The sequence below is a fragment of the Bufo gargarizans genome, chromosome 10 (genome assembly GCF_014858855.1).
Source record: "Bufo gargarizans isolate SCDJY-AF-19 chromosome 10, ASM1485885v1, whole genome shotgun sequence".
Classification (NCBI taxonomy): Eukaryota; Metazoa; Chordata; class Amphibia; order Anura; family Bufonidae; genus Bufo; species Bufo gargarizans.
The window spans coordinates 117,957,094-117,979,781 of record NC_058089.1 but is presented as its reverse complement, the minus strand read 5'-3'; the positions used below and the strand labels follow the sequence as shown (position 1 = coordinate 117,979,781).

Below are 22,688 nucleotides of genomic sequence, written 5' to 3'. Positions count from 1 at the left end.
GGCAGATTATGGGGGTACTCTCTGGCAGATTATGGGGGTACTCTCTGGCAGTTTATGGGGGCACTCTCTGGCAGATTATGGGGGTACTCTCTGGCAGTTTATGGGGATACTCTCTGGCAGATTATGGGGGTACTCTCTGGCAGATTATGGGGGTACTATCTGGCAGTTTATGGGGGCACTCTCTGGCAGATTATGGGGGTACTCTCTGGCAGATTATGGGGGTACTCTCTGGCAGATTATGGGGGCACTCTCTGGCAGTTTATGGGGGCACTCTCTGGCAGATTATGGGGGTACTCTCTGGCAGTTTATGGGGGCACTCTCTGGCAGATTATGGGGGTACTCTCTGGCAGATTATGGGGGTACTCTCTGGCAGTTTATGGGGATACTCTCTGGCAGTTTATGGGGGCATTCTCTGGCAGTTTATGGGGGCATTCTCCAGCAGTTTATGGGGGCACTCTCTGGCAGTTTATGGGGGCATTCTCCGGCAGTTTATGGGGGCACTCTCTGGCAGATTATGGGGGTACTCTCTGGCAGATTATGGGGGTACTCTCTGGCAGTTTATGGGGGCACTCTCTGGCAGATTATGGGGGTACTCTCTGGCAGTTTATGGGGATACTCTCTGGCAGTTTATGGGGGCATTCTCCAGCAGTTTATGGGGGCACTCTCCGGCAGTTTATGGGGGCATTCTCCAGCAGTTTATGGGGGTACTCTCTGGCAGTTTATGGGGGCACTCTCTGGCAGTTTATGGGGGCACTCTCTGGCAGTTTATGGGGGCACTCTCTGGCAGTTTATGGGGGTACTCTCTGACAGTTTATGGGGATACTCTCTGGCAGTTTATGGGGGTACTCTCTGAAAGATTATGGGGGTACTATCTGGCAGTTTATGGGGGTACTCTCTGGCAGTTTATGAGGGCACTCTCTGGCAGTTTATGGGGGTACTCTCTGACAGTTTATGGGGATACTCTCTGGCAGTTTATGGGGGTACTCTCTGGCAGTTTATGAGGGCACTCTCTGAAAGATTATGGGGTACTATCTGGCAGTTTATGGGGGTACTCTCTGGCAGTTTATGGGGGTACTCTCTGGCAGTTTATGGGGGTACTCTCTGGCAGTTTATGGGGGTACTCTCTGGCAGTTTATGGGGGCATTCTCCAGCAGTTTATGGGGGTACTCTCTGGCAGTTTATGGGGGTACTCTCTGGAAGTTTATGGGGGCATTCTCTGGCAGTTTATGGGGGCACTCTCTGGCAGTTTATGGGGGCACTCTCTGGCAGTTTATGGGGGTACTCTCTGACAGTTTATGGGGATACTCTCTGGCAGTTTATGGGGGTACTCTCTGGCAGCTTATGAGGGCACTCTCTGGCAGTTTATGGGGGCACTCTCTGGCAGTTTATGGGGGTACTCTCTGGAAGTTTATGGGGGCACTCTCTGGCAGTTTATGGGGGTACTCTCTGGCAGTTTATGGGGGTACTCTCTGACAGTTTATAGGGGTACTCTCTGGCAGATTATGGGGGTACTCTCTGACAGTTTATGGGGGCACTCTCTGGCAGTTTATGGGGGTACTCTCTTGCAGTTTATGAGGGCACTCTCTGGCAGTTTATGGGGGCACTCTCTGACAGTTTATAGGGGTACTCTCTGGCAGATTATGGGGGTACTCTCTGACAGTTTATGGGGCACTCTCTGGCAGTTTATGGGGGTACTCTCTTGCAGTTTATGAGGGCACTCTCTGGCAGTTTATGGGGGTACTCTCTGGCAGTTTATGGGGGTACTCTCTGGCAGTTTATGGGGGTACTCTGGCAGTTTATGGGGGCACTCTCTGACAGTTTATGGGATACTCTCTGGCAGTTTATGGGGGCACTCTCTGACAGTTTATGGGGGTACTCTCTGAAAGATTATGGGGGTACTCTCTGGCAGTTTATGGGGGTACTCTCTGAAAGATTATGGGGGTACTCTCTGGCAGTTTATGGGGGTACTCTCTGAAAGATTATGGGGGCACTCTCTGGCAGTTTATGGGGGTACTCTCTGGCAGATTATGGGGGTACTCTCTGGCAGTTTATGGGGGCACTCTCTGGCAGTTTATGGTGGCACTCTCTGGCAGTTTATGGGGGCACTCTCTGGCAGTTAATGAGCATCCTATGACTGGCACACTTTATGGGGGCACTCTCTGGCAGATTATGGGGGTACTCTCTGGCAGATTATGGGGGTACTCTCTGGCAGTTAATGAGCAGCCTATGACTGGCACACTTTATGGGGGCACTCTCTGGCAGATTATGGGGATACTCTCTGGCAGTTTATGGGGGTACTCTCTGGCAGTTTATGGGGGTACTCTCTGGCAGTTTATAGGGGTACTCTCTGGCAGATTATGGGGATACTCTCTGGCAGTTTATGGGGGTACTTTTTGGCAGATTATGGGGGTACTCTGGCAGTTTATGGGGGCACTCTGGCAGTTTATGGGGGCACTCTCTGGCAGTTTATGGTGGCAATCTCTGGCAGTTTATGGGGGTACCCTGGCAGTTTATGGGGGTACTCTCTGGCAGTTAATGAGCAGCCTATGACTGCCACAGTTTATGGGGTCAGTCTCAGGTTGCTATGAGGTCAGTGGAAATAGCTGTGACGCAGGGTGTAAGTAGAAGGTAAATGTCTCCTGACGTCATGACGAGCACAGTCCTACAGTTCAAGACAGGCCTGGAGAATCACAGACTGCGACTTTTTACCCCAGAAACCCGAAATGTCACCCTAATTAGACAGACTCGTCACTCCGGTTCGTGACACAGCGGAAATAAAACGGATTATTCCACCAATGAAGAGAACATACGTTACACAAGAAATAAAGCCGCATAAACGGTCGTTTTCTACGTCACCTTATGACGTCACATTCACCCTGCAACCAGCGTGGGAAAACTCAGCCGCGGATCCCAAGTACCCGTGCTCTGCCGCCAGATGGCGCACCGCGCAACGTAATGTCTCCTGTGCGCTCCGCCCGTGACTAGTAATGGACGCACGACGTGAATTATACCATTTCTGTAATATTATTTTATAAGCGCCATGCGCTTCAGTCCAGAGAGCTGGCAAAGTGCGGTATGAACGTGTCCATTTTACACGAATAAAACAAATGACGGCAAAAGCTCTGAGGGAAAATATTAAAAGGTGCGACATGTCTCACAATCAGGCCAATCTAGTGAATTCAGAAAACACACACACACACAAAAATGGGTTAAAACAAAAAGGCACCGCTGGGATTCGAACCCAGGATCTCCTGTTTACTAGACAGGCGCTTTAACCAACTAAGCCACGGCGCCGCACGGTGGCTTAGCCTCAAAATAGAATCCATCAGCCACACAGCGTCACCATGGAGATGAGTCAGCAGATTAGGAGGCTTTCAATCAACATTTATAACTTTATTAGTGATAATTATTCATATTTTATTACAGAGTATAGAATGAAAATGACATTATTCAGTTATGAACCAATGTCCTGTCTTTGGCCGTGAGATCCGGATTGCGGACCCATTGAAGTCAGCGGTCACGGTCGTATGTATGGGCGTATTTTAGCGTCCGTATGACAGCCGCAAACCCTGCCTGACCACAGGTCTACCATACTGTACCCCCGATCATTAGACCTGCGGTCAGGCTGGGTTTGCGGCTGTCATACGGACGCGAAAATACACCGATATAATGAAAGTGAGAAATATTTTATTATATCATTTCCTGGGACAACACTGACGATCTGACACTTTGATACAATACAGTAGTCCGTGTAAATGTAGTGTGCCCTCAAATCAACTCAACACGCCGCCATTAATGTCTAAACCGCTGGAAACAAAAGTGAAAATGGCCAAATTGTGCCCAAATATTTGGTGTGGCCACCGTTATTTTCCAGCACTGCCTTAACTCTCTTGGTCATGGCGTTCACTGGAGCATCACTGGAGGTCATTGGAATCCTCTTCCATCCTCCATGATGACATCACGGAGCTGGTGGATGTCAGAGACCTTGCGCTCCTTCACCTCCCGTTTGAGGATGCCCCACAGACACTTAATAGGATTTAGTTCTGGAGACATGCTTGGCCAGTCCAGCACCTTTAGGCCTCATGCACACGACCGTTGTGTGTTTTGTGGTCCGCTAATAACGGATCTGCAAAACACGGATGGCGTCCGTGTGCATTCCACAATTTGCAGAACGGCACGGATAGCCGTTAATATAACTGCCTATTCTTGTCCGCCAAACGGGGCCAAGAATAGGACAGGTTATATTTTTTTTGCGGACCACGGAACGGAGCAAAGGATACGGACAGCACATGGAGTGCTGTCCGCATCTTTTGCGGCCCCATTTAAGTGAATGGGGCCGCATCCGAGCCGCAAAAACTGTGGCTCGGATGCAGACCAAAACAACGGCCGTGTGTATGAGGCTTTACCCTGAGTTTCTTTAGCAAGGCAGTGGTCGTCTTGGAGGTGTTTGGGGTCGTTATTATGTTGGAATACCGCCCTGCGGCCCAGTTTCTGAAGGGATGGGATCATGCTCTGCTTCGGTATGTCACAGTACACGTTGGCGTTCATGATTCCCTCAATGAACTGTAGCTCCCCACAGCCGGCAGCACTCATGCAGCCCCAAACCATGACACTGCCACCACCATGCTTGACTGTAGGCAGAACGCACTTGTCTTTGAACTCCTCGCCTGGTTGCCTCCACACGCGCTTGACACCATCTGAACCAAATACATTTATCTTGGTCTCATCAGACCACAGGACATGGTTCCAGTAATCCACGTCCTGTCTGTTTGTCTTCAGCTAACTGTGTGCTTTCTTGTAAATGATCTTTAGAAAAGGCTCCTTCTGGGACGAAAACCACGCAGACCAATCTGATGCAGTGTGCGGTGTATGGTCTGAGCCCCCCTAACCCCCCTAACCTCAGCACTCATACAACCCCTGGATATGGTGCTGAGCACTGACAGGTTGACCCCCCAGCTGAGCCTGTGCACTCAGCTTCTTTGGTCGACCACGGCGAGGCCTGTTCGGATGGAACCTGTCTTGTTAAACAGCAGCTCAGTGTCAGGGTGTGGAAATCTTCTTATAGCCTCGGCCATCTTTATGTAGAACAACAATTCTTTTTTTTTTCAGATCCTCAGAGAATTCTTTGCCATGAGGAGCCATGTGGAACTTCCAGTGACCGGTATGAGAGCGATAACAGCAAATGTAACACACCTGCTCCTCATTCACACCTTGTAACACTAACGAGTCACATGACACCAGGCACGGAAAATGGCACATTTTTGCACAATTTGACCATTTTCACTTAGGGGTGCACTCACTTTTGTTGCCAGTGGTTTAGACTTTAGTAGCTGTGTGTTGAGTTATTTTGAGGGCACACTACATTTACACTGTTATACAAGCCGTACACGGACTACTGTACATTGTGTCAAAGGGTCAGATCTTCTGTGTTGTCCCAGGAAAAGATAGAAGAAAATATTTACAAAAATATGGGAGGTGTACTGACTTTTGTGAGATACTGTATACAGACACACACAGATATATATATATATATATATACACACACACATACACAGATATATACAGATACTGTACACACACATACCATATTTTTCAGACTATAAAACGCACCTCAGATTAAGAGGAGGAAAACAATTTTATTTTTATTTTTGATCAGATCTCAGATTACACCCCAAAAATCAGACCGCCAAGCTCCATTAGCCTCAGATTGGACCTCCACCCACCCAGCTTCAGATCAGACCCCATGAGCTTCATATCAGACCCCATCGGCCCCAGATCGGATCCCCATCAGCCCCAGATCGGATCCCCATCAGCCCCAGATCGGATCCCCATCAGCCCCAGATCGGATCCCCATCAGCCCCAGATCGGATCCCCATCAGCCCCAGATCGGACCGCCATCAGCCCCAGATCGGACCGCCATCAGCCCCAGATCGGACCGCCATCAGCCCCAGATCGGACCGCCATCAGCCCCAGATCGGACCGCCATCAGCCCCAGATCGGACCGCCATCAGCCTCAGATCGGACCGCCATCAGCCTCAGATCGGACCGCCATCAGCCTCAGGTCTCACCTTGCATGCTCCGGACAGACACACATACACAGATCTATACAGATACTGTACACACACACACATACAGCATATACAGATACTGTACACACATACAGCATATACAGATACTGCACACACACTTTTACATCTACAGGACACGATAGGAAACATTTTATTTTGCATTCTCAGTTGTTTGACATTTATTTCTGGTTTAAAAATATAAAATATCCAATAATGAACCGCTATCACATGGCACACAAGGTCTGGGGCACGGTGGGTAAGGAGGGCACACTATTGGACGGGGTGGACAGGCGACAGAAGACGCATTTGGTGATTACGTTTGCGTTGTCCCAATGCATGACAGGAAATGGCTTCTCACATTCTTCACACTTCAAGAAAAAAAGCATAAAAAGGTCAATTTTAGGTAAAGAAATGCAATTGTGATTGGACATAGCCGCTGCTCAAGATATGGCTGTCTGGCTGCACACTGAATTCATCCGCACCCTCATCACATGTGCGTCAAACCTGACTATTTCAGCAGGACAAGCCACCATCTAATGTGTGTGGGGGCCTCCTGATGGCAGGTGTTAGGGGAGAGATTGGGCTGTTCAACTTGAACATGTCCCATCTTTTAATTCTAGGGGCATCAAGCCACCGCCATAGGCGCCTCTCTCCCCAATCAGAACACATGCATGCTTGGCCAAGCCTAGCGAGCATGTGTATGGAGGGGTCAGGGAAGACAGGTGTCGGCAGAACAGCTATTATATGTGCACGGCCTGCCTTATAATCAGGCGATAGGTTTGCAAATATCAGGGTCTTCAGAGTCCCGGTAAAGGGCTGATGCTGAGCAAAGGATTATAAAAGAAGTTGCTCTGTGCTCATTTATCAAGCCTTTACACAGGCCAATGGAAACCATATGGGGATGAATGATCGTTATTACGATTGTTGTCCCCCATACTTTCACATTATGTCTGCAGCACATTCCCTGCTTACACGGGAGAAGTGCTGCAGATCTTTTCGTGTACAACAGGGATGCCCAACCTGCGACCCTCCAGCGTTTACAAAACTATAACTCTCAGCATGCCTGGACAGCCTACAGCAGGGCATGGTGGGAGTCAGGGGCGGACATAAGCCGGTGTAGCCGGTTCAGCTGCACAGGGGCCCGGCGTGTGAGGGGCTCATTCATACTAGTGAGCACATCCAGAAGCGTTCACTAGTATGCAAGAGATCGGCGCTTACTTACCCCTCCGGCTCCGCTTCCTTCCTGGTCTCCTCCAGCCTGACTGCGTACAGCGCGCACTATGACGTGAGACTGTACGCAGTCAGGTCATGTGACTGTGCAGCGCGGGCTGTTGGAGCCCAGCAGGGCAGGCACTCACATCAGGACACAGAGAGCAGCGGAGCAGGAGAGGTAAGTTTTAATTATTTATTTTTAGTCTGATGGGGGCCCTGGGGGTCTGTCACACCGATATGGGGGGCCTGAATGAGCATATGGGGGTGCCTGAGCAAGTGACATTTGGGGGGCCTGAATGAGCATATGGGGGTGCCTGAATAAATAAACAACTGATATTGGGGGGTTCCTCCTGATCATCTTATATGTGGGGGGTCCTAGGCAACTGACATATGGGGGGCCCAAATAAGCAACTGATATGGGTGCGGGTCCTGAACAAGTGAGATATGGGAGGTGGGTCCCCCTGAGCAACTGATATGGGGGGAGGGGGTCTGAGCAACTGATATGGGGGCGTGAATGGGCATCTAATATGGGGGAGGGGGGGTCCTGAGCAACAGATATGGGGGCCTATCTGAGCAATTGATGTATGGGGGGCCTGCCTATTTTATATACTGGCAGACATGGGGGGGAACTATGGAGGGGGAAAAGCACTATGGGGGGCACTATCTTGTATACTGGCACACATGGGGGGCACTATGGGTGCCCTATCTTATATACTGGCACACATGGGGGGGCACTATGAAGAGGGAGGAGCACTATGGGGACCCTATCTTGTATACTGGCACACATGGGGGGCACTATGGAGAAGGGGGGAGAGGAGCACTATTGGGGTCATTATATAGGGGAATTATATTGGTACACATTATGGGGGAATTTTATACTGGCACATTGTCAGGCACCATAGGGATAAGGCGGGGCACGATATAGAAGTATTTTATACTGGTGCAAATTATAGGGCACTATGGAGATCTTGTCTCAACTGGGGGCACTAAGAGGGTTTTTTGGGCACACAGTAGGGGGCATTGGCACACATTATGAGGGTACTATGGGGACATTGGCTCTACAGGGGGCACTAAGAGGAGGGGTTTTTTTATACTGCCACACAACAGGGCGTTTTAATTTTTACTGTAACACATTATAAAGAGAATTATTACTACCGGGGGCATTATAGTGGGCTTTATATGGTACACATTATGGGGGACTATGAGGAACATGAATACTAGTATGAGCACTATGGGAGCATTATTACTTCTGGGACACAGTGGAGACATTATTACTGTAGGGCCACTATTACTACTATGTGTTGTCTGGTAGATAATTATTTATATTGGTGGGATTGTGGGGAGCACTGTTACTGTGGGGGGCACCCTGGCACGGTATCAGCTTAGCACAATTATTTTTGGGGAACATAATGTTTACACTATTAGTGTCAGGGACACTGTTTCCTGGGCGCAGTTATTTTTTAGGACACTGTGTTCCAATATTGAAGGGGAACTATCTGTGTGTAACTAGTATATGGAGCACAGCGGGTACAGTATTAGAGGGGTGTTGATTAGGTGGGAGGATGATGGAAATTAGGAAACTAAGATGTCTGTGTGTCAAAGAGAAGCGATGACTGAAAGAAATCATCATGGCGGTCTGGTCTGAAAGGAGAAGATGAGGACAGAGAACATCTACATCAAAGAAGACGTCACTGGATGTAAGAGGTATGTGGACCTGTTTTCGGCTTTCTTCACATCTGAGTTAGTGATTCTGGCAGGCTGTGCTCCGGAACTGCTGGATGCAGACAGAATGTCCCCCGGCCCCATTAACTATAATGGGATCTGGCAGAGATCCGGCCACAATCTGGCAAAAATGCAGAGAATCAGCGGGACACAAACCGCTGCATGCTGCGGTTTGTGTCTGGCCGATTCCTTGCATTTTCTGTCGGATCAGGTGCCCGGAGCGTAGTGCCGCAGGTGTGAAAGTAGCCTTAACCTGTATGTTTTGTATTACTATAAGTAATGTTAGGACTGAATTGGTTAGGTTGCAAATTTGGCTTGGGGGGGGGGCACATTCTTTGCACAGGGGCCCTCTGCTGTCTGTGTCCGCCCCTGGTGGGAGTTGTAGTTTTACAACAGCTGGAGGGCGGCAGGTTGGGCATCCCTGGTATAAAAGATCAGTTGCTCATTTGTTGGCTGATTGGCAGAGCCCGGGTGCGAGCGTTTGTATGAATGCTCGTCTCCCCGATCATCGGGCCTGAAGTCCTCTCAGTTGTTCTTCTATGAGTCAAGGACAATGCTAATTCTTACTTACTGACGTGAGCACTTACCTGAGACAGCCGAGGGCCAATTGCTTTCTTGTTCTCGATGACAGCGGGAATTTCCTCATAATTCTCTATGCTCCACAGCCGTAATGTAGAGTCCTGTGAATATACAGACCGAGAGGCACTGCCCATAACACCACTGCTTTCATGTGGCCAAAGCTCCTGAGACATCATGGTCTGAACAGGCGGCAGAACCGGTCATGTAGGGGCCAGCAGTAGAGTGAGTATGTCATTGTGCCTCTAATGTCAGCCGCTTATGTGATCGTCTTCAGAAAATGCTGTCATGACTGATGAAGGAGAAGCTCGTGTTTTTACCTTTGAAGAAGAAAGAATCCACTTCTTACTGGCGCTCAGTGCAACGTCCAGGACCCAATCAGTGTGACCCTAATGGGGTGAAAATAATAGGGTGATATGAACTGCAAAGATAGATAGATATGAGATAGATAGATAGATAGATATGAGATAAATAGATATGAGATAAATAGATAGATATGAGATCGATAGATAGATATGAGATAGACAGATAGATACATATGAGATAGATGATAGACAGACAGACAGACAGGACAGATAGACAGATATAGATAGACAAATAGATGCAGCTCGCCAGAATAACGCACCTTTAGCACAAGCTTCTTGCACTTGGAGGGCACGTCCCAGAGGACTATTGTTCTATCGTATCCTCCAGATAAAAGGACAGAAGCTGACAGGACACAATAACATCGCATTACATGGTACCCATCATTTCAGAATGAGCTGTCCAGTTTGTAAATTGTAATTACTATTGTTATTTATATAGCGCTAACATATTCTGCAGCGCTGTACACAGACTGTCATCACATACACTATATTTTTGTCAGTGATTACAGATCCCTAACGCACATTATAGTTTATGGGTCCGTGAAAACCACTGACCCAACACGGATGCCATCCATGTTTTAACCGTGATTTTTCATGTCCGTTGGTAGGAGTTGTGTCGGAAACTAATATTACACGGGGGGCAAAAAACAGACACAGAAATCAAACATGAACCCTTCACGGACACCACTATCTTGTCACATAGGTCATCACAGATATGGACGTGGGAAGGAGCCCTTGTCACTTTCCCCTAAGTGATTGGGCAGAGACAAGCTGCTATCATGTCTCTGATACAGTGCCCACGGAGAAGAGGAGATTCTCCTCCCCACCTCTCTGTATACAGCAGTACAGCTCAGTGTAGTTGTGAATCCTGCACTGCAGTGAGGTAATACACTTACTAGATGTAGCATCAGGGTCCCTGTGTCTCTACCTCTTTCTCCCTCCAGCAGCTCTCCCCCTTCCATCTCCATAGAATTCTATGGGCAGCTGTAACCCAATCTCTCTGTACTCTGATTAGTGCGGGAGTCTGGGAGAGAACAGAACAGGGGTCTGAAAAGGGGGAAAATAGGTATTTTTCCTCTATTAATATATATTACAAAGTTTCTACTCTTTTCTTTGCTTGTACTATTGTTGATAGGAAGGAACACAAGGACATTGGTTACTATCTGCATCCAATGTATTTTCCGTATTTCTGCACAATAAGACGGTACGGCTCTGTTCACACTGGTATCACGCCTTCTGTATGTTCACAGAATCCGTGCTGGATAAGTCAGATCCGTTATAATTCACTACGATCGCCATGATCTGTTTATTTCCTCTTATTGATTTATAATGTGTGGGGTCAGTTTGCCGAAAAGCAATGTAAACCGGACAGAAATGACTTAAGGCAGGGGTGAGCAGAACTACTTGGACTTTCCAATATAACTCACCATCCTGAGAGAACGAGCAGGAGCTGACCGATCCCGTGTGGGCGCTGAGGAGATTATCCGCTCCGCGGTGGCGAAACTCTCCAGTGTTAACATCCCAGATTCTCAAACCTTTGTCCCAAGACGCTGTGCACAAGGAGCGGCCATTGGCACTGAAGCCGCAGTCCGAAATAACATTGCTGTGTGCTCTGCAATAAAAAAAAATATTATAAAAAAATGTCGCCTTCCCAGAAAGTAAAGGACATCTCCTTAGCATTGCTGTTGCTTACTGTTGTATTTGGATAGTTGCACGTTTTGCAGTTACGTCCCACAATTTCACGGATCTGTCAGATGACACTGAACAAATTCTCAGACTTTCTGGATCAAAACAGCATCTTGTTATGGTGGACGTGTGATGGTCTGGAGGAATGAAGAATAAATGTGCATTATACATGAACCTACGGAGCGTGGGGCCTCATTTATCCCATACGTCAGCAGCTAATTATTTGCAAACATGCCAGTCTTTGCATGAACATTTAAAGGCTATGCAAACCTACGGAGGTCAATTTTTTTAATGATTGCATTTTACTCATTTTGGGCTAAAAATCTTTTTTTCAATAGGTCTTAATTAAAAATATTCAGCCGTTCTGTCACAAATGGTTAACTGTTTTTCTATCTGTGAGAATGTACTTTTTACTTACACTTTGTGCCCATCTAATAACTCTTATCTCTAAATTACTAAAAAGGTCATAAACACCTATTTTAAGCCTGTATTACACTGTAGTGATCATCTGGCAGTGTAATACTGCCACCGATTGCCCGATGAACGAACAAACGCTCCATCATTGGGCAATCCAAATCTTAGGACATGTTAAAAAATTATTATTTGCAGGCGGCAGGTTGTGCTATCTAATCACGATCTGCCGCCGGAAAATCACTACAGCATGGGGACGAGTGATGGCATAGCGATCATTCCTCCCTATGCTGCGGAGGAGATCGCTGCATGTAATAGCAGCGGTCTCCTCCACTAGCGAGCAGGGGATTGCCGGGAAGGAACGCTTCCCTCCCGATAATCGTCTGCCACATCTGGCTGTGTAATACCGTCTTAAACTGCACTGTTATCAGTCAGATAAGAACTGAGCTATAATGAGTATTTGTAAGATTAGAGATAAGGAGCCTGTCAGATGAGCTGCCTGAGTGAAAATTTTGATCCTGTTACTAGATACACTCAAGGCTGCAGAAAGACAGTGGTTACATTTTTTAATAAAGACCAATTGAAAAAAATATTGTTTAGCTCAAAATGAGTACAATGCAATAATAAAAGAAATTGCTCTCAAAGGTGTACATAGCCTTTAAAGGGGTATCATTTTTTAAAAAGAGGAATTATGCTTGAACAGAAAAAAAAAAAAAGTGCAGTCAATATGAATAATTATAGTTCTTAAAGGCGATGTACACCTTTGGAGGCAATTTTTGTTTGGCTAAAAATCATATTTTCAATTGGCAAAAATATTGAGCCATTCTGTCACAAAGGGCTAACGGTTTCTCTAGCTGTGTGACTGGTGCTTTCACTTTGTGCCGGTCATCTAATAAACCTTATCTCTAGGTTACTAAGAGGTCATTAACACTTATTTAAGCCACATTCTTATCAGTAAGATAAGGATTGAGCTATATTGTCAGAGAGCAGAGATAAGGAGCCTGTGTGCTCCCCAGATGACGGAAAAGACAGAAAATCCACAGGCAGCTAGTAGAGCATCTCAGCTCTGTACACAGAAAAGGATTCCATATTTTTGAATTAAGACCAATTGAAAATAAATACGATGCAATAATGAAAAAAAACAATTGCCCCCAAAGGTGTACATAGCCTTTAAGTCTCTATGTCGAGCACACTAATACAGAGGCCCCAGCCGATGCAGCTCATGGAAGACTATGAGGGGAAAAGGAAAATATATTTTATCACAGCAAGAACTCCCCATGTTGCCTGTAATATGATAAAACAGGTTGGTGACCCCTGCACCACTAATATAGCATTATTGAGAGACTTGCCTTTAACATACATCACTTTGGAAGCTGTTGCACAATCAATGATACAGATGGCATTGTCCACGTCCACGGCACATACTACGTGCTTTCCATCTCCTGAAACATTGCATGATGTCACCAGGCCGTCCAGGCTCACCGACCACTGTTAACAGACAATGACATCCTGGGGTGTGTTATATGGTATGTATTATGCAGAATTTATCATAGAATATATGTAGACTGCGAATGCATTTATGTAAGAGCAGTACATACCAGGACTTTCCCGGTCTGCATATCCCAAAGCTTCACAGTTTTGTCATATGATGATGTCACCATCCTAGATAACAAGGAATTGGGGGAAAATTATGACACTAGAGGTGGAAATATTAAAAGGGTTCCTGGATATAAAATAATGATGACCTATACTGAGACTTGATGGGGGAGTCCGACTTCCGGCATGGCCACTAATCAGCTGTTTGAAAAGGCTACGGGGAGAGCGGTGGCCTCTTCCTCGACCAGTGACGTCACGTTCATCAGTCACATGGCCTAGGTGTAGCTCAGCCCCATTCAATTGATTGGGCCTGGGCTGCAATACTGCTATACAATTAATGGAGTTGTTCTTGGTAATATGTGAGAAGGCTGCGGGGCTCGTCCCTATCATACAGCTGATCAATGATTTTGACCCGAGAATTTCGGTGAAGTTTTGGTGAAAAATGGTGCACCTAAGGCCACGTCCCATTCCCCCACTAATTCCTGCCCTTTCTGCTAAACCCCACCCCTTAAAAAAAAGAAGAGGTGGAAGCCGTAGCTGAACCAGATTGCACCACTTTCTAGACATTAGTAAATCTGGGACTATGTGTTCAAGCCTATGTGAGTGCAACAATGTTAAAAGTGCATTATATTATTTGTTGGGTCAGTATTAACTTCCTTCTAGAATTAAATTCATCTGTCTTTATTGGTCTTGAGGTGCTCTGTAGACTATCTAGTCACGATTCTGGGAAGTGCGCCAGTTCTGGGTGTGCAAACAAAGAGTTAGCAAGGAGACAAAAACATAGATAAGGGGAGTACGTACAAGGAGAGTACAAGGGACCATCCTTCTTCTGTACCAATCAATGTAAATGTCGAATGTTATTTTATGGTTTATGAAGGTTGGTATCATGAACCAGCGGGTGTGAACCCACTGTGCCACGTGTCCTACCTCCTCTAAGGGCTTTGTCTAAGTGAACCCCTGGATCTTCACAGTACCCCTGATGGTGGGGATAGACTTTCCCGAGGGGGACACCAGGTCGCTACCTCTTGAGGAGGATAAGCAAATGAGGCAGCTTAGAAAGGTAGCAGAGGTGCAGGACCGAAGGATGAGGCAGAGACGTAGTCAGACAGGCAAAAGGTCAGGGCAGGAGGCACAGGTACAGGTCAGGAAATCTGGGTTGGCAACAGGAGAGTCGAGGCAAGCAGATAGGGATCTAACAGGTAGCAGAGTCCAGGAATACAGATACGAGTCAGGAACACTAGCGGAAACCAGGAACCTTAGCAGGACACAAGGACCTTGACACTGAGGCATCTGGGAAGAGGGCTGAGCCACTTTTATATGCGCAGAAGGGCTAGGATAGGTCAGCGAGGTCACATGACCTAACCCATAAAGCCCAGGAAGTGACGTGCGCCGGCCCTTAAGGAAGTGCTGCAGGAAACAAGCAGCAAGCATGCTGTGGCCAGGGCTGAGAGCAAACTGTGGAGCCGATCCCAGAACAACAGCACCCACACAGACAGAGCCCAGGACTGCAGCGGTGAATGGGAAGCACAGGCAGCAGATCACCGCTGAACACGGCGCCCGGGACCGCGGCGGTAAGCAGGGGAACAGCGGCGCACAGTAGCCGCTGTTACAGTTGGCATGTATCCGCCACCTTATCTGTAAGTATTATATAATCTTATACACTGCTTCATTTAAGGCCTCATGCACACGACCGTTGTGTGCATCCGTGGCCGTTGTGCCGTTTTCCGTTTTTTTTCACTGACCCATTGACTTTCAATGGGTCCGTGGAAAAATCGGAAAATGCACCGTTTGGCAGCCGCATCCGTGATCCGTGTTTCCTGGCCGTGAAAAAAATATGACCTGTCCTATTTTTTTCACGGCCAACGGTTCACGGACCCATTCAAGTCAATGGGTCCGTGAAAAATCACGGATGCACACAAGATTGTCATCCGTGTCCGTGATCCGTGTCCGTTTTTTCCTATCATTTCAATGGTAAACTTGACTTAGTTTTTTTCTTCATCTTTCATGTCCGTGGATCCTCCAAAAAACAAGGAAGACCCACGGACGAAAAAACGGTCACGGATCACGGACCTACGGACCCCGGTTTTGCGGACCTTAAAAAAAAAACGTTCGTGTGCATGAGGCCTAAGTGGAATGATCTTGTTGGACACATAGTATTTGTGTCTCAAGATAATCACCTCCGAGCTCAGTAACTTTCTACTAATTTGGATTTCACATGATAATTAGTGGAACCTGACTGAGGTTCGATAACACCTAGTGAACCGCATGAACGCAGGGTGGTAGACTGTAAGCAATTCCTCAAAGGGGTTGTTTTAGGATGAAAACCCCTATCCATATTAAAGCATATAGGTAAATAGACGGGATCCCCCTGGTTGGAATCCCCATCTATGTGCGAAAATGACAGCTAGGTGGTCTATAAACTACATGTGTGCCTAGACGCAGCTTACCCGGGTAATGACAGCTGACAGCAGAGCATGACAAAGGCCTCATGCACACAACCGTGCGGTTTTTTGCAGTCCGCAAACCGTGCCTTCCGCAATTTGCGGAACGGAACGAGCGGCAAATTGTAGACATGCCTATTCTTGTCCGCATCACAGACAAGAATAGGAAATGCTATATTTTATTTGCGGGGCCACGGAACAGAGCAAAGGATGCGGACAGAACACGTAGTGCTGTCCGCATCTTTTGCGGCCCTATTGAAGTGAATGGGTCCGAATCCGAGCCGCAAAAACTGCGGCTCGAATGCGGACCACAACAAGGGTATATCTTCATGAAACAAGTCCTTTAAATCAAAGTTGTGAAAGAAAGCGTCACCTCTTGTTGTCACCTGCTGGGCAGCACTCGGAGACAGGACCAGTGTGCTCATCTTTAAACTCACAGACTGGGGAACAGGTAGAGAAATCCTAAAAAAGAAACAGCAAAAACAACGCCAGGTCAATAGGAATCACGATCTGTAATGGAGGCAATTTGCGGTCCCCAATGCATGGGCAACATCCGTGCGGATTCTATAGACGGATCCAGACCCATTCACCTTGAATGGGTCCGTGGTCCGTCCTTCCCTGCCACGCCCACTTTTTTTAGACCTGCTTTGAGAGGGGAAAAGTCGTAGATTGCGGCGCAACGTTTTCGGCAGAAATACGCCAATTAAAGCCGTATTTCTGAATAATAAATGACACCTAATATGTATATAAGAGATACAACACGTATATAACAGATACAGCATGGATCCAACAACAGATACAACATGGATATAACTCGGATCCAACAACAGATAAAAGACATATAAAACATGGATACAACATGGGTCCAACAACAGATACAACATGTATGTAACATATATACAACATGGATGCTACATTGATCCAAGAATAGATACAACATGGTTACAAGATAGATACAACAAGGATCAAACAACAAATGAAACATGTATATAACATGGATACAACAACAGACACAACACGGATACAACACACAGTAATATTCCTTCTTCTTGGTTGTTCAGGTTATCGGATTTTAGAATAAAGGAATTCGATCATAATGTACTGAACCTGTATTTGCAATTAAAAGGGTTTTCCGAGATTTTACTCCTGATGGCCTGTCCTCCGCTGATTACTTGTTTGAGCACGGAGCAAGCCTAATCACTTGAATGTGACCGATGAACGCGATGTCACGCGGCCTGACGCTACTGCGAGCACCGATACCTTCTCAAACAGCTGATTGGGTGACAGACCCCCCCCCCCCCAGAGGACATATCCAGAGGATAGATCATCAGTATAAGGCCTCATGCACATGACCGTTTTTCGGGTCCACATCCGAGCCGCAGTTTTTGCGGCTTGGGTGCGGACCCATTCACTTCAATGGGGCCGCAAAAGATGCGGACAGCATCCGTTGCTCCGTTCCGTGGCCCCGCAAAATAAATATAGCATGTCCTATTCTTGTCCGTTTTGCAGACAAGAATAGGCATTTCTACAATGGGCTGCCCGTTCCGTTCATTGCGGAAGGCACACGGGCGGCTTCCGTCTTTTGCGGATCCGCGGTTTGCGGAGAGCAAAAAAACGGAACGGTCGTGTGCCTGAGGCCTAAAAGTCTTGGAAAAACCCCACAGATTCACATGTAAAGACAGTATCCTGGGGAGCTCAAGGGTAACCTACCCACAGTTTTGCGGTTCCATCGTAAGAACCTGTTATAATTTTTGTATCCTCAAGACAGAAATGACAAGAAGTCACAGCCCCTCGGTGTCCCTTTAAGATTCTGAAAGGAACCTGCAAAAAAAAAGAAAAAAAATGGTTGGAAATAAAATAATTCAATACAAGTGACAAAAAATGCACACTATGGCGGTGGAGGCGCAGCGCTGATCTGTGCCGTCTGCTCACCTGTATTTCCTAGCAGTCTTTTTCCTCTCCTTACTGTCATGTGCCACTGCACCGTATATATGTGTGGCCGGTCTATCTGTAGCATGATTTGTATATATATATATCCTTGTGTGGCGGTATTATTTTGACAAAGCATGGTGCAGTTATCTGGTTACTATTTGGCAGTATTATCTAGGGACCGTATGATGCAGTCTGACCAGTCTTGTACTATGCCATTTCCGGGCTCATGCACACAAACGTATTATCTTTCCGTGACCATTCCGTTTTTTTGCGGACCGTACATGGAACCATTCATTTCAATGCGTCCGCAAAAAGAACGTAAGGTACTCCGTGTGCATTCCGTTTCCGTATGTCCGTATTCCCATTCCGCAAAAAAATAGAACATGTCCTATTATTGTCCGCATTACGGATAAGGATAGGACTGTTCTATTTGGGGTCAGCTGTTTCGTTCCGCAAAATACGGAATGCACACGGACGTCATCCGTATTTTTTGCGGACCGCAAAATACATACGGTCATGTTAAAAAGCCCATAATTGAAGAAAAACACTGAAAATGCTGAAGAAAAATAAAAATACCCCAAATCCCCTGCAGCTCCCACCCTGAGCCCCGACTTCTTGACAAGGACATGTGACTCTGCAACCAATCACTGACCACAGTGGTGACCTGCTATGGCCAGTTATTGGCTGCAGTGGTCACATGACTGTGGGGAGTCACCTGCTACATTGGTTGGGAGTGACAGCATAAGGACTCAGGTACACGACCGTATGCATTTTATGGTCCGCAAAACACTGATCCGCAAAAAAACTGATGACATCCGATCCATGTGACAGCCGTATTTTTTGCAGATCCGTTGTAACAATGTCTGTCCGCAAAACAGACAAGAGTAGGACATTTTCTATCTTTTTGCGGGAACGGACTTGCAGACATATGGATACAGAACACACATGTAGTCATTTCCAGTTGAAATGACTGGTTTTGCATACGGGCCACAAATAAAAAAGAAAAAAAAAACACGTAATGGACACGGACAAAAAATATTTTTGTCCGCATGAGCCCTAATTGTGATTATATTATGTACATGGATCCATGCCAAATATGTACACAGTGAAAAGTATAAATAAAGTTCAGTGAGAGGAAAAAAAAATCATTCCCAATAACAACCAATGAGCTTGTTTCTTTCATTTTTCTCACTGCCTTTGACGTATGAAAGATGCAACCTGATTGGTTGCTAAGGGCGAGAACCATCCTCCCCAAGTTATAATGGCGGAAACTGTCGCCTCTATAAGCTGACCTGGGACAGTCTCTCACTGTGCCACACGGTCTCCTCATCGCTGGCTTTCGTCTCCTGGAGGCTCCCCTTCTCTTGCAGCGGCATCTTCCAGACACACGCTCAGCGTTCCCGGGGTTCTCGTCTCCATAGCAACCAGCTACAGAGGCCGCGCTGGTCCAAACTACTGCAGTAATGCGCCATCTATGGGCCGGTTGGTGGAAGTGTCCTTTTCCTGAGGTGCTGTGGAGGCTTTCAGCCTGTAATGGAGGAGGTCGTTAGGTGCCTCATTACAAGCTGGATGTGAGGAATGAGACTTTGGGGAGAGATTCTCAAAGTTTCTAAAGTTTTAAAAGGCGTTTTCTGGGATGTTATCATTAGACTATTAATGGATGATTGGAGCCAACAACCCCTCGGGGCGGCGCGTCCTCTAAGGGTGCTGCTACACCTTGCGGCTGTGCTGCTACACCTTGCGGCTGTGCTGCCTTTTGGATGCGGCCAAAAAGCACATTTAAAAAACCGCATGCGGTATCTGCAGCGACATATCTGTGTTTATGGTGTTTTTCCCCCCCCCCAGCAAATGGAAAATACACAGCAGACTTCTGAACATAGGCCATCAGTAAAAAAAAACTCTTGGAAAACCCCTTTATTTGTGAATTTGTTTTGTAATTCATGTTTTGCTGTGCGTTTTCCCTTTTCTGGAAGAAATGTTGTTGCAAAAACCACACGTTGCGTTATTTTTTTTTTTTGCAGCTCCTAAAACGCAGCACCCTAAGGCCCCTTTCATACGAGTGAGTTTTCCCGCGCGGGTGCAATGCGTGAAGTGAACGGATATAACCCGGATACAATGAGTTTTTCACTGATGGTCGCTAGGAGATGTTGTTTGTAAGTCTTCAGTTTTTTATCCCGTGCGTGAATAACGCATCAAAACGCATTGCACCAGCGTGTAAAAAACTGAACGCAAATAGAGACAAAACTGACTGAACTTGCTGGCGAAATGGTGCAAGTTTCACCGAACGCATCCTGAGCCAATCCGTATCATTCGTGTGAAAGAGGCCTAAGGATACATCCATATGCCCATACGGTATCCATGTGTGCACCAATTTTCTGGTCATTTGTCTGGTTTTTAGTGGCTGTGTTTCATCCATTTTTAATGGGTGTTAAAAAACGATATATTTCATATTTAAAAAAATAAATAAAATGTAACATCCCAATCCCTGCAGTGCCCTCAGTATACTCCACAGTGCGGCCCGTATAGGATAACAGAGGTTTTTTTCGTTTTTGCGTTTTCATTTTTCTTCCCTATCTTCCTGGAGCCGTAACTTTTTTCTTTTTCTGTTCAGATCGTGCTAATGGACGAGGCCTTACAGCTAGTCCGTCCGTTTCCTACAGTGTCACTGTATATAATGTATTTTAGGGTGCACCTAGCCTTTCTGCTGCCTGAGGCAAAAACTGAAATTGCCAATTTCTTAGCCTAACCCCTGAAAGTGTTCATTGCCCATGGCCCTTTTGCTGCCCCCCTCTTGCCCCTACCTGGTGCTGCCTGAGGCGATCGCCTCACGAGGCCTCATTGGTGGTGCACCCCTGATGTCATTGTATAAGGCCCCCTGCACACGAACGTGTGCGCCCCGCGGGCCGCAATGCACGAGCACAGTCCGTGGGGCAGCCGCAGCGGATCACTGACCCATTCACTTGAATGGGTCCGCAATCCGGCCGTTCCGCAAAAAGATAGGACATGTTCTATCTTTTTGCGGAACGGAAGTACGGGACGAAACCCCACGGAATGGGTCCGCGTCCGTGATGCGGAATACCCACGGAACAGCACCTGTGTATTGCGGATCCGCAAATGCGCTCCGCAATATGGCAACGGGAAGCACACGTTTGTGTGCAGGGGGCCTAATACTGTAGAGGGGGCCCTGACAATAAAATATTTTAGTGTTCCTCCTGGGTGGGCCCCTTCTGAGTTTGGGCCCCAAAGCAGCTGCTTCCCCTATAGCTATGCCCCTGACTCTCCCTGTCTTAGGCCTCATGCACATGATCACATTATCGCTCTGTGCCCCTTGTGATTGCTATACAAGTTTATGTGACCTGGTAGGATTGTACAGAGGTGCTTTTTAATGCAATCCATGTACTGTTATTTGGCTGCACTAGATGCTGAATGAATGTGTAAGGGCTCATAGAGTAGTATCTGCATGGAACACCATATGGAAGTCATGTACTGTACACAGAATGCAGAGGTATCTATATGGAACAATATACAGGAAAATATGGTCAAAATGTTCAGTATAGATAGATTTAAAAAAAAAATTTTTTAATAGTTATGTGCACGAGGTTTTAGTAAGAATTATGTAGAGGAGGTCATTAGTATTTGTGGCTGAGCTGCTCCATTTGGATATCTTTCTTATAGCAGATGCTGGTGATCTAAAAGATGGATCCAAAGAAGAAGAGGACATCTTGGTTGTGTATTGGCCTGTGGATTCTTGTGCTGGTGATGAATTTCCCAAGAGTGGACAACGGACATGAAGCTGAAGAAGGTAAGAGGATTTTACCCAGATCAAACCATCACCTTATCCCGCAAAAAGTGAGCCCCTACATAAGACAATCGGCCAGAAAAAAAAAAATATATGACTTTCAGTAACTAGAGACACTAAAACATTTTTTCTGTTTCAAAAATGCTTTTATTGTGTAAAACTGAAATAAATAAAAAAATGTATACATATTAGGCATTGCCGCGTCCGTAACAACCAGCTCTATAAAGGTATCACGTGACCTACCCTCTCAGCCTCAGGTGAACAATGTAAAAAATAAAAACAGTGCCAAAAAGGCAATGTTTTTTGTCACCTTACAAAAAGTGTAATACCAAGCGATCAAAAAGTCATATGCACCCCAAAATAGTAGTAATCAAACTGTCATCTCATCCTGCAAAAATCGAGTCCCTACATAAGACAATCAGCCAAAAAAAAATAAAAAAATATGGCTCTCAGAAAATGGAGTATACATATTAGGTATTGCTACGTCCATAACAAGCTGCTCTTTAATAATATCACATGACCTAACCCCTCAGGTGAACGCCGTAAAAAAAAAAAAAAAACAACTGTGCCAAAACAACTAATTTTTTGGTCACCTTGCCCCATTAAGTGTAATGTTGAATGATCAAAAAATCATAGGTACCCAAAAATGATACCAATAAAAAAAGTCAACTCTTCCTGCAAAAAATGAGCCCCTGCACATGACGATCAGAAGAAAACAAAAAATATGGCATTCAGTAAATGGAGACACAAAAACATATTTTTTATTCAAAAAGGTTTGAAACAAACCAAAAAGTAGATATATTTGATATTGTCGCGTCCGTAACAACCTGCTCTATAAAAAATAGCACATGATCTAACCTGTCAGATCACGACAAATAAA

General features: G+C 46.3%; 1 protein-coding gene and 1 non-coding gene across 2 annotated transcripts; both read right to left on the bottom strand.

Moving 5' to 3' along the window:
- Window positions 1-3,220: 3,220 nt before the first annotated feature.
- On the bottom strand, window positions 3,221-3,294 carry TRNAT-AGU. The gene has a single exon. It is a non-coding gene; the product is annotated as a tRNA-Thr (tRNA).
- Window positions 3,295-6,292: 2,998 nt separating this feature from the next.
- On the bottom strand, window positions 6,293-19,400 carry LOC122920115 (WD repeat-containing protein 88-like). Its single transcript, XM_044269325.1, has 11 exons — window positions 19,302-19,400; window positions 17,788-17,898; window positions 16,451-16,539; window positions 13,639-13,702; window positions 13,390-13,528; window positions 11,637-11,766; window positions 11,371-11,555; window positions 10,204-10,286; window positions 9,899-9,967; window positions 9,590-9,682; window positions 6,293-6,436 (listed from the first exon to the last, which is right to left on the bottom strand). The coding sequence occupies exons 1-11, from the start codon at window positions 19,383-19,385 to the stop codon at window positions 6,293-6,295; spliced, it is 1,191 nt and encodes a 396-aa protein (XP_044125260.1). The 5' UTR covers window positions 19,386-19,400.
- Between the last annotated feature and the right edge of the window lie 3,288 nt (window positions 19,401-22,688).